The sequence below is a fragment of the Anopheles marshallii genome, chromosome 2 (genome assembly GCF_943734725.1).
Source record: "Anopheles marshallii chromosome 2, idAnoMarsDA_429_01, whole genome shotgun sequence".
NCBI classification, from domain to species: domain Eukaryota; kingdom Metazoa; phylum Arthropoda; class Insecta; order Diptera; family Culicidae; genus Anopheles; species Anopheles marshallii.
This window is the reverse complement of record NC_071326.1, coordinates 49,128,123-49,142,850: the sequence shown is the minus strand read 5'-3', so window position 1 is coordinate 49,142,850 and position 14,728 is coordinate 49,128,123. Positions and strand designations below refer to the sequence as shown.

Sequence of the window (14,728 nt, the reverse complement as noted above, 5' to 3'; positions counted from 1 at the left end):
TACGCAATTCTTGTTGGAATGTTGTAGCAGAGTTTAGTCCCAAGAGAAAAGCAGAGAACGTGAAGCAGCAGTGAAGTGAGCGGAGTATTGATGCGAAACAAACCTATAGAACTGATAATTAAGTCCCAGGCAGGTGAGCGGTACGAACATATCATTAAAAGTATAAACAACTGTAAACGTAAGTTGCATTTCACTTGAACATATCGATGATATTACTAGGAAAGGATATATATATATATATACATCTATACATATACATATAAATATATACATAGAAGTCTGCTGCAAAAAAAAGGAAAACCCATACCATAGATGTCGAAGGCATAGTTGTATAAAAAAAAACACAAACACCTACACAAACAGCAAAACACAAACAGTGAAACAACTCCACTATGCTATCGGTAGTAAAGCGTTTTAAAAGCAACAGTTGTGTTACTAAGACGAGACGAAAGAATTACTTCTGCAAGCCGTGTAGAATTTCGTAGGACACAAAAATGGCTAAACAACAAAAATAGAACCAGGAGTGTAGATTATACTACCTAAAACTGTGAGAAACTATCGCGAAACGAAGCAAAAGGCAAATCGAAATACTCATACATATCAATCGTGACCTTCCAAGCGCTTCAATCTCCACCCCGTTTGCGACATTTCGATACACGTTCGATCTCCATCACGGTTAGGATGTATTTTCGTTTCTCGTTTCGGTACAGAAACACTGTTGTGAACGGAGATTAAACTACTGTGGTGAAAATGTTTTATCAAACTAGAACCAAAAAAAAAACAAACAACACTTTAACTATCCACAAAGAGCTGTACCATACAAACCGAATTGTTCTATAGACGTGCCTCCCCCTTGGTGGAATTTTGATAGGGCAAGGGCCCACAATTTGAGATTCTGTGAGAGTGCATTGCGTTTGCTGGCATACTCCTGCCGTAAAACCAGTGTTCCGATCGGTATGTTGTGTTTCGAGGTTGTATAAAAACTCCGATCAGATCGTCATCGAAGCGACTGCCACCGCTAGGAAGCGCCCGAAAAATCTTCAACCAGGTCCCACCACCATTGTGGTACGGTTTTTATTCAGTTTAGCTTTTAGCTACACACCATGTATTTACTGTTATACGCTGTAATCTATAACGAGCTCTGGCCACATCTCATTAATGCACCTCTCTTTTCTTAAGTGTTATATGCGTGTTGTTCACCGTTCGTCAATCGCCAATGACGATCGAGAATGTTGTTGCTCGCTTACGATCCGTTTGCAACTGATCTACTTGCTTTATCCCGAAACAATCGTGTCAGTTGTACCGCCGATGAATCTTTTTTTTTGTGTGCAAAATTTACTGCTGGCAACTTTAGGGGACAAACTTCCACACTTAACTTGTTAGATTGTTGAAAAACAAACGAATCTCTAGTGAAATATCAAACCAAAACGTTATATAAATTGTTCTTAGCTGTGCTACTGTTTGAACATTGAACATACATTTGATTGCCCTTGCTGGTGCGTAACATTGGCCGGGTAGGTGAATAAGCAAGCCGAACCAGCGTGAAACACCCGCCAAGAGAGCGTCAAGAGAAATGGAATATATTTGTTTGATGAAACTATTGCGCTAATTGTTGATATCTGAGTGGACTTACACATTGTGAAAAGAAATTATATAAAGTAAAACGTACACTTATTGTAAAGCAAAGATGGAAGAATGCATTGATTGGGTGAAGGGAATGAAACGTACAACCAAAGAAAAGATATTCATCACCGTTTGTTAATGGGTAAGACTCCATCCGAAAACAAAAGAAAAATCGACACATATCGTGCATATATAAATACTAACATATACATACATATACCTACATATGCTAGCAACAGTTGCTACAGACAAGCTATGAAACCAAAGCAAAACTGTACAATTAGCGAATAGTGGAACCGAACCAAAGCGTTAAGAACCTACCACACGCTTCGACAGGATACGAATATTGTGCAGTTGTAAAACACGCGTACTTGACACTGGACTGGAGGGTGGGATTGATAGGTGTATTACTGTAGGGGTAAAAAGATCAATAAGCGAATAGGGTAAAATCAAACAGACCCATACCGGTGAGCTTCAAAGAAATTTTACTGACACAGCCATGCAAAAATAAATTTGAGAAAACACAACCAGAACCAGAAAGGATTCAGTTGATTGTTTAGCAGTTTCCTCAAAAATTCTTCTCAAAATGAAACCGTTATGAATAAAAAGCTTCTACCTTTTGTGACGAATGAAAAGCATTTAATGCAACAGTCATGAACAATAGAAAGTGGCTCCCAGCAACAACAAAAAAAGGCAAATCCCAATAGATGTACATGTATTTTAATAGAAAGTAAGATCATTATACAAATACACATATGTATATGTAGGCAACCAAGACAAAAGATTAAACAAACCTAGTGATCGGACTGAGTGAACGAAATGCGAAGATTAATGTCTAGTTCGTCAACGGGATAGAAAGACAGCGTACAGCAGTGGCAGCAAAGAAAGGCCTGAAGTTAATAAAATTCCCGATGTTTAGTTCACATGGCAGTTCCATGCAATTGATCGTGGGATCGACAAGAAACCCGCGTTCGATCGTAATTGTAGTTGTTGCCACCGCGGCAACCGACTCTTGTCACTTGAATCCTTAGTCAAAGGAGAGACGATCGCGTATTTTAACACACTATCTTTATTAAGCGAAACTTTAAAAAATCACGTCGATAGTCTCGGGTTCTCGGGTGGTAGTTTGCCGTTTGCCGGTCAAGTCCTTTCCACCAGGGCCAGTCGGCCATTACCCCTGGCGATCGGGGATTCTCGTGTGTCACCGATCGCGAAATCCTTAAGCGCCATCTATCGTCGAATCCTGGATCGGCCTCGGGCAGCTGTCAGTCAAATTGACCGTTGATTTATCAACCGTAGTATAAATATTGCATTCAACAATCTGGCGGTTCGAAAAAAAAATTCTTTCATAACGGAAGTTACAAGCGTTAGAAAGATGAAAGGTGGTCGACTTGGTAATGTCTGCACACTTTTTCGTATGTGGATTAGTAATTACTTCTACAATGGGTTAAATATCGCTATGATCACCTGGTACTGATTTAGTTACGCTTTGGTTTAATTCTAAGTTTGAGCACTCAAAAACTCAATCAACCAAGATGTTTCCCCTTGAAAAATCATCCAAATAGCTTAACAAAATATATCACACAATAGAGAATATCTTATGCCAATGAGAATACATAGTGCTTTAAAAAGCAACCAAAAACCAGCTTCTGTTTGAGATGCAGTGCATGCAATAGGTCTCTTAAAAGCTCAATGAGAATACGTGTTGCAGATTGCTAATATGAATCGATTTGTACTCATCTCAAATACACGCTATACCAGCTCCATGCACACACTCAAACAGTTCACGGTCAATAGCACACTTGAGGATCGCGCGTGACCTACTGCGACGAATCTTCAAACCGTAGACGATCCATTCACTTTGGCACGAATCGCCGTAGCCTGCTAATTGAGAAGGCAGCACGCATTCGCAAAGGCATCTTCTTTCACCGCCGGGAGTCCATTTCCAGACCAGAGGAACGCTGTGCGGATGTGTGTATTGAGCGTGAGTGCATCATTTCATTTTTCTGTCCAACTATCCCAACTCAACTGTACGCTTCATAAGCGAAGATAGAGAGCGAAAGAAAGGGAAACCCAAACGTTGAAGACGGTACACGATGTTTCGAGGTATCCATTGCCAGCTGAACTAGATTACATTTGCTTCCAGTGTGCATGGGCTGAGGTTGGAGTTACATGAATCAATTCACCTTTACTTCGTCGAAAAGTCTATTTTTACACAGAAACGATCGTTTGGAGATCGCTTTGCGACTTGCATGCGTGAAATTGCACCCATACGTAGCAGTGAAAGATGCGTTGGCAACTACCTCATATGGTCGCGTGCGAATTGTACTGAATAACCTCATTACCATACACCATCCGCTGTACCCGCATGACGACAGAAAGAAAACACACGTCCCATAAGGTTCGTGCCATTTGATTTCGGCCTACACCAAGTTTGTCTACTCTCTGTATGGTTTTTCACTTGCGGTTGTACCAAGTTATGCACAAAACTAAGCTCTAATTGTGTGTTCCAGAGGTGTTTTACTTCTGTTTGTCTACCCATAATCTACCCACGAATTCGCAACGTTCGCCTGTTGTATTGTTGAGACGGTATCGGATTTTCGGTGTGTACGATCAGGTTTTTCGTCAGTTTTGTACAACAATGTGCAAATTGCATCAAATGGAGTGACGGTAATGTAGACTGAGCTTAAGACTGCGATAAATCAGCAGCACACAACCCATTTACCTGTAAATTGTGCGTTACGGCATGCGTTGACCTCTTATGACACCGCAATCGATGGTGATTAGCCCTGTGGGCCCAAAAATGAAACGCTCTTTCTCGCTCTGGGCAAATATTTAATAAGCGCTCAATGAAACCTGTTGTTCTCCGGCCGTTTGTGGGTGCTCCGGGGATGGTGGGAAATGTTCAGCATACCAGCGCCTGAAACCATGCACATAGGAAAGCATGTTCGCCGCGCTTTCCCACTTCACCGATTCAACTGGCGACGAAAAAACCTAAAGTTCACTTTCTTTGACCTTTCGCGCACTGTGGATCGTCGTGCTGGACGTACTTACTGAAGGTACCGATGCAACACCGTGTTAACCCCTTACGTCAGCAACTTCCGGCGTGCAGGCGGTGGATACACGAATCTGCTTACGTATCTTTCGATGTGCCGATGCTAGAGTGCTCACGAGAGGTGCATTAATGTTTACCTTTGTTGCCGTACTGTTTCCTCGTGGTGAACTCGGCGGTCCGTGGTGAAGTCTTCGCCAAACCTCGGCGCCACGGCGTACGGTTTATACCGTGGGTACTTCCGTAACAGTGCACTGCACAGCGGTACATAATTCACCTGAATTCCGTAGCGCACCAAGGGCCGCATTATGGGGGCTCATTGCGCAATCAACGGACAGCTGAACTTCTCACCGAACACAATCCGTTCCGTCCGTTCGTTAAGCACGTGGTACGAAGCGCGCGAGCCCCGATTAACGAAGGGCAGATGGGTAGCCAAAAGTTCTTATTACCCAATCACGTCACATAATGTCGGTCATCGATGTGTAAATTGAACATTAAAGTGGATAAGAAAGAAGTGGACAAAAAAAAATTGAGGAAAAAAGTCAAACGATGATTACACTTTATTTCATTCGAAGGCCTGCCATAGCCTTTTAATCGCTTGGTATACATCGGTATCGTTTTTCATTGCGCGGTTGCAAACCGCTATCGCGACCCCACATAGACAATGCGTTCTCATCCAAATGCAACATGCTCACACACTTCCTAAACAGCATCCCCAACCAACTGGGAGTATGCAATAAGTTTGCTCCACAATTTTGCGTTACAAAAATTTTGGATAAACCTCTGGCCGACGTGCTTCTTCGCTGTTCTGTTCGTAGTACGTAGTAGTCGGTAAGCGTGGTCCCGAACACATTGGTAGTTCTCGTCTCTTGTGGCTGCTGCTGATCATCAGTTTGCCTTAGCGCTGAGTTTCGCCCACTCTTTCATTTAATAGCTTCTAACAATCCGCCCGTACGAAAGCGGAGTACATATAACGTTTTAAAAATGAAGTCAACATTGAACAAGATGTAATAATTTAAGTAATGGTACAACCCGTCGCACTCACTTATGACGATGATTTGCGAATGGTGGGCTCTAAAATGTGTCTCCAAAGTATTCCACTCGACCCATATTGGTCATATTTCCATTGTTCATTATCTGCTGACAACTGCCAAACGTTTGACAATCGCCAAGGAGGAAACCCATTCGAAATGTGTTGTGCGACGGCGTTTGGGTAAGTTCCGTGATTCGTCCGCTGCCAACAATCGAGTTATGTGAGAACACAGGTGGGTAAATTATAATTTATCTTAAATAAGGCACGTGTTTTGCAATATGCTCCATTCAGGTTCCGTTTTGCGTGTCCGTGTGGAATTGGCAGTGGTCATGGGGTACTTGTGCTTGCTGTTTTCTCTTCATTTAGTAGTTATAGCCTCCGTTGGATGAGTACGACTGCGGTAGGGTAGCCGGAACTTGCGATGGACCACCGGAACTATATCCACCGGCCGAATGCGACGGACCACCGGAGCTGAAACCTCCAGCCGCCTGTGACGAGCGTCCGTTCGAGGAGAAGCTACTGGCCGAGAAGGAAGCCTGGGAGAATCCATTACCGTTTGAGCTTACCTGGTAGCTGCCACCAACGTTACCGTTGCCGCCGAAAGAGGATCCACCTGACGATCCGAAGCTTGGAGCACCGTACTGGTTGCTAGGTTGCTGTGCAGGGGCACCGTATTGGCTAGACGGAGTCTGAGCAGGGGCTCCGTACTGTGAAGAAGGTGTCTGAGCGGGAGCTCCATACTGCGACGAGGGAGCCTGGGCAGGGGGTCCGTACTGCGACGATGGGCGCGAGGGGGCAGGTGCTCCGTATTGGCTAGATGGAGTCTGAGCTGGTGCTCCGTACTGCGAAGATGGAGCCTGAGCGGGAGCTCCATACTGCGATGAAGGAGTCTGGGCCGGAGCTCCATACTGCTGCGACGGACGCGATGGGGCGGGTGCTCCATACTGGCTGGAAGGTTGCTGAGAGGGTGCTCCATATTGCTGCGAGGGACGCGATGGAGCTGGTGCTCCATACTGGCTTGACGGGGTTTGGGCGGGAGCTCCATATTGGGACGAAGGTGCCTGTGCCGGTGCTCCATACTGACTGGATGGGGTCTGAGCAGGGGCTCCATACTGGCTAGATGGAGTCTGAGCTGGGGCTCCATACTGAGATGACGGGGTTTGAGCAGGGGCTCCATACTGCTGCGATGGGCGCGATGGAGCAGGTGCTCCATACTGGCTGGAAGGTTGCTGAGCAGGGGCTCCATACTGTGAAGAGGGACTCTGAGCCGGAGCACCGTACTGAGAAGAAGGAGTCTGAGCCGGAGCACCATACTGGCTGGACGGGCTCTGAGCAGGAGCACCGTACTGGCTGGACGGAGTTTGAGCCGGAGCTCCATACTGAGACGAGGGAGCCTGGGCCGGGGGTCCGTACTGCTGCGACGGTTGGCGAGATGGTCCACTAGAATATCCATTGTTACCATTGCCATTGCCATTGCTGTGACCGTTTCCATGTCCATTACCATTGCTGTAGCTACGTCCGTTTCCATTGCCGGAGTATCCGTTGCCGTTTCCACCTGACGGAGCACCGTATTGGGTCGACGGGCGGCTTGGAGCACCGTAGCTGGACGAAGGACGGGATCCGAAACCATTTCCATTCGACTGCGAAGGTGCACCGTATTGGGTCGAAGGGCGCCCACTAGAGTATCCATTGCCACCGTTACCCTGCTGCGGTGCGCCGTACGACTGAGAGGGAGCGGCAGGAACTCCGTAGCTGGTGGAAGGTGGACGGAACGATTGTTGCTGCTGCTGTTGCTGCGGAGGTCCATACTGACTCGACGGGCGTCCGCTCGAGTATCCGTTACCGTTTCCATTGCCGTTTCCACCGTGTCCACCCGAGCTGTGTCCACCGAAACCTCCCGAGCTTGGACCACCGAAGCTGGGAGCACCGTACGACTGGGACGGAGCCGAAGGAGCACCGAACGATTGACCACCACCGTTGGAGTGACCACGGCCGCCATTACCATTTCCATTTCCGCTCCAGCTTCCAGCACCACCTGTTGGTGCACCATAGCTTGAGGAAGGAGACTGTGCCGCCGGATATCCACCAGCTCCGCCTGACGGTGGAAGGTAGCTACCGCTCGGTGGGAGAGGCGCCTCTCGCTTAGCCACACTGGTCGATGCACGGGCTGGCACAAGGACAGCACAGCATACCACCACGAGGACGGTCAATCGATTGCGATGAGAGACCATGATTCTGCTATTAGAATCTGCTATGTTCCAACAAAGTGAAACCTGCAAAAAAGAAACAAAATCCGTTGGTTAGGTCAGTTGGCCAGTAGGGGTTGCGATCGTCTCGTCTCGCTGTAAATATAACGCCACTACATTGTGTAGCGAACGATCGTGCACCATCGGCAAACAGGAACACAAAAAAACCGGTAGCTATTATGCGTTCAATATTTACGATCGTTCGCGCTTCATCTGCCGGAATTGGCGCGTGAGACGTAAGCCGACGATGCAAATCGATTGTTTTGCGGTGGTTGGTTTATGGCATTCTCCCCCATTTCGTTTCCCTTTACATAATCATAGTGCAGCGGATACGAATTCGACCGACCCGATGGCCATCTTTCCACCGTCGATCGGTATAGAAGCAGCGAATCTGCGATGATTGCCGTTGCACCAATGCACGACGGATCGTGCGTTTGAGGTGCAACGAAATTATTGCCGGACTTATGCAAGTGCCCCGGACGCTTGTCAAACTGGCTGGTACGGATACGGCGATTCAACAACGATCAGTACGACACATCGATTTGCACAATGCACGTTGTGTGTGTGCAGTCTGGTCGAGGTGTTCAAAACGACACGGCTACAACAAAAAATGGCTAAAACAACGACACAGCGAAGAATGCAATTATGCTGTCAGATTGAGTTATCTTTCGCGGCGGACCATCGGTTTCCCGGTTTGGGTGCGCGTGCCAAGCGTCGATTGCACTGGACCGTTTTCCCATTCCCGGCAGCTGACGGTTCGGTGAGATGGTGAGTGAAATAATTAGATTGTGGTTTTATTAGCGGAGAAGCCGAGAAGTCCCAGCAACACCTTGCCCGGGAGAACGGTGTGCAGTGTGCAGTGTGCCGTTTCGAACCCGGATCGCTTGTGATGGGGTGGAGGTTAATCATGCTGATGACATCAAACCAATTAAACCGAATGTCCAAAGGATGACACTCTCGGTGTGAACGTGCGACGCCACTTGTTGTTGGTGGTGGTGGTAATGAGATTGGTTGGAATTAGCTAAGAGAAAAGGAATGTACACCCGCTGGCCTGATGATATAATTGACGGACAGTGTACCAGCAATCAAACAAACCTCCTGTAAGCGGAGGACCCCAGAATCTGATCTGTTTGAAAACAAAAAAATACACCGGCCACACAAACCACACATCAAATCGCTTCGAGGCCATTATTATGCTCACAACATGGTTCGATTGAATTTTACTATGTTTTTTTTTTTTTTTAGAAAGCCACATCAATCAACCTTTTGCCAGATCTTGTCACCAGATAGCGTACTGTACGTCACGATCAAGCGAGGCTCGGATGTCGAAGGTTAGAGTGCGATCAGTAAAAGGTAAGACAGATTTCGATAATCATTCTGAAAACGATGAAGGGAATGGTTCGATGAGCACGAGGCGGAACCATTGTATCTGGCCGAAACTGATTTGAATACAACAGATTTTAATTAAGATACTCTAATGAGAATCATTTGTCCAGTGCATGGGCTGTGATGGCGAGAATTAGACTGTGCACGGCAATTATGCGCTTTTGTTGTCGTACGGGTTAGCAGTTCATTATGCTCTAAGGAAAAAAGAAGATGGAAATCTAACACTAAGTTGTTGTAGCACAAAGCATAAAGCACACCATAGCATTTGATTCATACAAAACAAAAATGGCAATAAATGATATATTGTCTATGACAAACAAAATATAAAAGAAAATTATCAACCAAGAGCATGTGTTTGTCTCGCTTGAATCTAGCATGAAAGAAAACGGTTACACAACCAACAGATGATCAGAATTGGCGTTTAAAACAGGAATATAAAGCTGCACAAGTTGTTCACGAAATCAAATTCGTATCACGTATCAAATTCGAATACAAATTGTTGCACGTTTTGTATTAAAGTAGTGATGAATTTTACAAAATATTAGCAAAATAGTATTTTGCCATGAAAAGCAAAGTTTAAAGAAGATCACATCACTTCGCCCAGAACCACATCACTACACAAAAACGATAATTTTTTTTTAAACAATCCTCTTGATACCAATACCAGTACTTCTAAAGCGTCACATGATCACTTTTTAATTCTAGTTCACACTCGATTCAAATCAAACACACACTTTTAATGCTTCCTAAAAGACCAAACTGACCGTCACTGGAGACGCCGCGGGTGCTTAGGGATCGTACGATGTGAATCCCTATCTGATTGAACTGTCCGATGATTGGGGTCCTGTGCACGCGGTTCACAACAGCTGTTTTGACAATGCTATCTGAACGAACCGAACCGTGTTCGTTGGTCGAATGATATTCAAATCAAAGCATGGCTTCACTTTTATACTCGAAAAACTCGCTCGCTTCACTTGGCGGGTGTAATTTTCGACGATTTCGTACCCAGCTGCACTGTGCACCGAGTAAGATCATGGGCATCCCTCTCGTTTGGTGAGTACCCTCAAAAAACGCACAGAAAATCAACACATCAGCCCCCGACCAAGGGTAGGGATTTTCCACCAATGTGGAGTACGGGAGGGTTAGCCGACGGGTACCGAGATTCGTCGGTTGAGAACACGAAGGTAACGACGCTTCCACCACCATTGACAACGAGCATAGGCCACGGATCTCATCTTCTGCAGCATCGTCGTGCTCATCGTGGGCCATTATCATACGCCGACACGCCGAACGAAGACGGTTTCGTATTCGCATCAAAGCATATCAGCGACGACGGCACATACACCCCCACCGGCCCAGCGGGAATTGGTTAAAAAAAAGGGAAGGAACGGGTTGAAGCAGCCCGGTAATCGTATGACTCACATGATCCTCAGTCACCGTGATCGACGTCGTCGCTGCAATCAACTACTGCTATTGAGGTGGTTTGCATGGTGCATCTTCCTCTGAGTGCCGGTAATGCTGATTGCATAGGCCAAACAAAAGCGAGCGTTTCGATTTTTCTGTTGGATGCCTTCTACGTGCGAAGCATTTTTTATATTGTTTCTATGTATCCATCGTGATCCTTTCTCTTGCCACCATATTGAAAACTCTTTATACCCCTGCTTACGTATATTTGGAACTATTAGAATGTAATGAACTAACACGGGCACTATTTACTATTGTCATTTCTAACAATCATATCACTTATACGTTATTATACCTGCTAAAAATAATTATAATGGTGTTTTGTGATAAATTTATAATTTCCAACCAAACCAATGTCCGAAGGTTACTGGAAGTGTTCATAGATGGCACTGTTATTAATCTGCATGCAGATTGACAAATGACACTATTATCACTATTGATGGATATTCTACAGGGAATTCATTTTTTTTTTTTGTAGTACTTTACTTGATTCTTGCGACAAATTTTTAAATTAAATTTAGAAATTCTTACGCTCATCCAAAGTTCCAAAATGCAACTTACTCATAATAAACTGAATTTTTGTTTCATTGGAACCTTGTTTACACTTGCCCTTCATGTTAGCCTCACATCAACCTAAAATGACATGCAAATCGATCTCTAATGCGGTCGGAAATCGGAAGACCTCTGAAATATGTTCCTAGAGTAGTCTAATCATCGTAAGGGAACAGTAAGAACGTAACATCCACCAACATTCCTTTTCCTACGGACATGGCGAGTACGCAAAGCACGATTTCTTCCTAATGAACCGTGGATAAAGCAGTGGAGAGCGAATTTAGGGGAAGGGTATGGTTCTCGAAACAGTGACGCAGACGCGATCGCTCAAGATCGCCCATTTTTGAGACCCATTCGGGGGATCTTTCCGATCGCACAGCTGGGCACCGGTACGAACCATCATACTGAAGGTCGCGTGCATACGGTGGTGCGCACTCGGTTTTTTGAAGCCGCGCGACCTGCAACCTGAGGATGATTAGTTAAAGCGCCGCGGCGAATTGTGTGCTCGAGCTATGAACCGGCGAACTTTGTATAGCTCTGAAGACACCCAGCGTGTTGGAGGAGTTTGTAGCAAGTTTGCAAACTTCTGCATTGTTTAATGAGATCAATTGTTGGCGATAGTGTATGGTGGCGTTTGGGAGGGGGAAAGGTAGGTGACTATCGAAACGCGTCCTTTCAATTCGTGCCGGCTGCACCATAGTCGATCATACTTGGGCGCAATACTGTTTTTTTAGCAACACCTCAGAAGAGTACCGCTTCAATTGTCTTTCCACTCACGGCTGCTCGGCGGTTAGAGTTTTATAGAGTACGGGTTTTTAGAGAGGCAGGACCTTCGCCGGTAGACTAGCCGTATTCTGGCCCGCTCGAGTGACATACGATCTAAAGGACCCGTACCGCATCGATGGGGTTGCGAACGGCCTCCGGAGACACCTTCACAGTTCCTGGTCGTGAAGCCCAGCATTTGGTCCTTGGAGCATCTAGCGCGCATCGCTTAAAAGACATGACTAAACAAAACAAGGGTCTGGGAGAGGCAGGTGTAGGTGTGCGGGAAGTAGACGGGAAGATCTTGGCGCCCAGGCATTCTATCGGCGAGGGTGAATGGGAATTGGCACGGTGCCGTCAGCAGAAGTGTTGCGCTAGCGATTGCTATATATTAGTGGCGGCATATGTGTCATCGTACATTCACATAGGAATTGCCGCCGTCAGAAAAATAAGTCACTAAGTGCGTTGAAGCGCATAATTTATACCGAATCATACTGTTTGTCACCAGAATGATGGAGGTGAATGGATTCTATTCATCTACAAGCTTAGAACTAATCCTTTGACATACTTAATTGAACCGATTCTAGAAAAAGGAAAGAAAACACATTATTTATTCTTCCAACAATCTTCAACTGCAACGCAACCATAGTGTAGGAAGAGAAACAATATCTTTATGATAGGTTGGTAAGTTGGTATGAAGCTGATTTAATACGTATAATAATGACATTTATTCACTGTTTTTTGTTATTGTTGGCTTTACACCACAAGCTTTAGTCCCCTCCTCGTCCCCCTTTGAAATGACAAAGTTGTAACTATTGAATGAATATAAGAATGAGACAACAGCAGCAACAGCAACATACAACAACTGCAACACCAAGCACCAATTCTATGCAAATGCACATTCATATCGCATGATCATACATGGATCGTTTTTGTTATGACAAGAGCACCTTCTAATGATTGCACCAATCGTTAATGCATTCCACTCGCATGCTGCCAAGCTGTTAACTATTTAGAATACAGATGTCTTGATTTGCAAACAAACAATTTAAGCATAAGAGGGAGATTTTGTCATTGATGTGATTTAGATCGATTGTCGAATGGTTGTAATTTTGCATATGTTATGTATCGATTAGCATAAAATTGATGCTGAACGTGTGATTCTTAAATATTCTCAAATTGTGATTTTATTTCTGCTTACGTCTTCTGTAACATAAAGTGTTTCGTGTTTCTGCTAACATAAAGTATGTCAAAGGGAAAGTAATTCATGTGCATATGTAATGCTAGCTAACTAAAGATATTACTGCATGATGTAATAATCTTAACTACTATACCAATTTCTACGCACACCATACTCCTATCGGAATCAATACCTTACTTCTACAAGATGATCAATTCCACAATTAATGTGTCAAATGAAACCCATAATTAACTCTTTTCCCCGTCGCCCGTTGCTCTCTATCCGAACGAAAGTTACACGTAAGTGGGTAAACATTGTAGCTGGTAACATTTTCCAGACCTACATCCAGGCATGCACAAAAGTGCATCTTCCCGCACGTAATCCGCACGCGGCACCCAAAGTTCATCCGTTAGATAACGCTTGTTTTGTCCATCGTCCAGAAATGGCCAACGGTCCATCGATCGATGACTGCCAAATGTTAATTTTTCGCGCCAATAGAGGAAAATGATGCACGACCGGCCCACGTCCATTACGTTACGGCTTTGTTGGCCACTGTCTGTGCTGCAATCGCAGCCATTCCTCCGGGAAAAAGGCCGCACGCTTTTCCTTTGGGCCATCTTACTTATATCCCACAAACGGGTAGCGTTTTGCTAAATGCAATGCAAACAGCTCCAGCTTGTAATTTCGCTCAGTAATACGGCCGTGTAGATCGTTTGTAAAAATTGATGACGAACGAGAGGGGGAAAAAGCTAGCGAAGAGTACTAACGCACCAACAAAGGAAGAAAAACCCCAAACGGAACTGGCACAGTAAGATGTTGCAGAAGTGATAACTTTGTTGTCGTTGTTCTCCCATGCAGCATCGAGCTGTAACCCACTCGTTTCGGAGCAGAAACGATGGTTTTTGCCGTTTTTTTTTTGTGCACAAAATTAGTAGAAAAAGCGAAAGGAGTCCCTTCAAGGTGATCACCACCACGGTCTGTGTGAGCTGCATTTGATGGACGACTCAAGCGGTAAGAATTGGATGCGCTGCATTTAAGCGCACCATTAGAAAATGCACATCGTTCGGACTAGTTTCAGTCGGTCAAGAGTAATTCGGTACGCTCGTGTTGGCTCATATCTTCCCATGGCATTTCCTGCGCGCAAACACCAATCGAGTGAAGGTGCGCTTTTTATTATGATTTGATACTTTTCGGAGCATCACCATAGAGGTCGCGACAGGCCACTGACTTCCATCTGCCCGCCCAGGGGTACAGTAACGCAAAAAACGCGGGAAGAATTCAATTACCCTACTTACCACCCCAAATGATTCACAGCCGTTGACCGATGCATTTAATCTGAATGAAAACGTTAATGATAATTGCGTGCCGTTTGGTGTACAGACGGTGCAAAGCAATCGTTTCTCAGCCCTGGTGACCGAAGCCGATTGTTG

At 45.2% G+C, this 14,728-nt stretch overlaps 1 protein-coding gene across 1 annotated transcript; it reads right to left on the bottom strand.

Moving 5' to 3' along the window:
- Window positions 1–6,070: 6,070 nt before the first annotated feature.
- On the bottom strand, window positions 6,071–7,939 carry LOC128719200 (pro-resilin). Its single transcript, XM_053812822.1, has one exon. It carries the CDS (start codon window positions 7,937–7,939, stop codon window positions 6,071–6,073), a length of 1,869 nt encoding a protein of 622 aa, XP_053668797.1.
- Window positions 7,940–14,728: the final 6,789 nt, after the last annotated feature.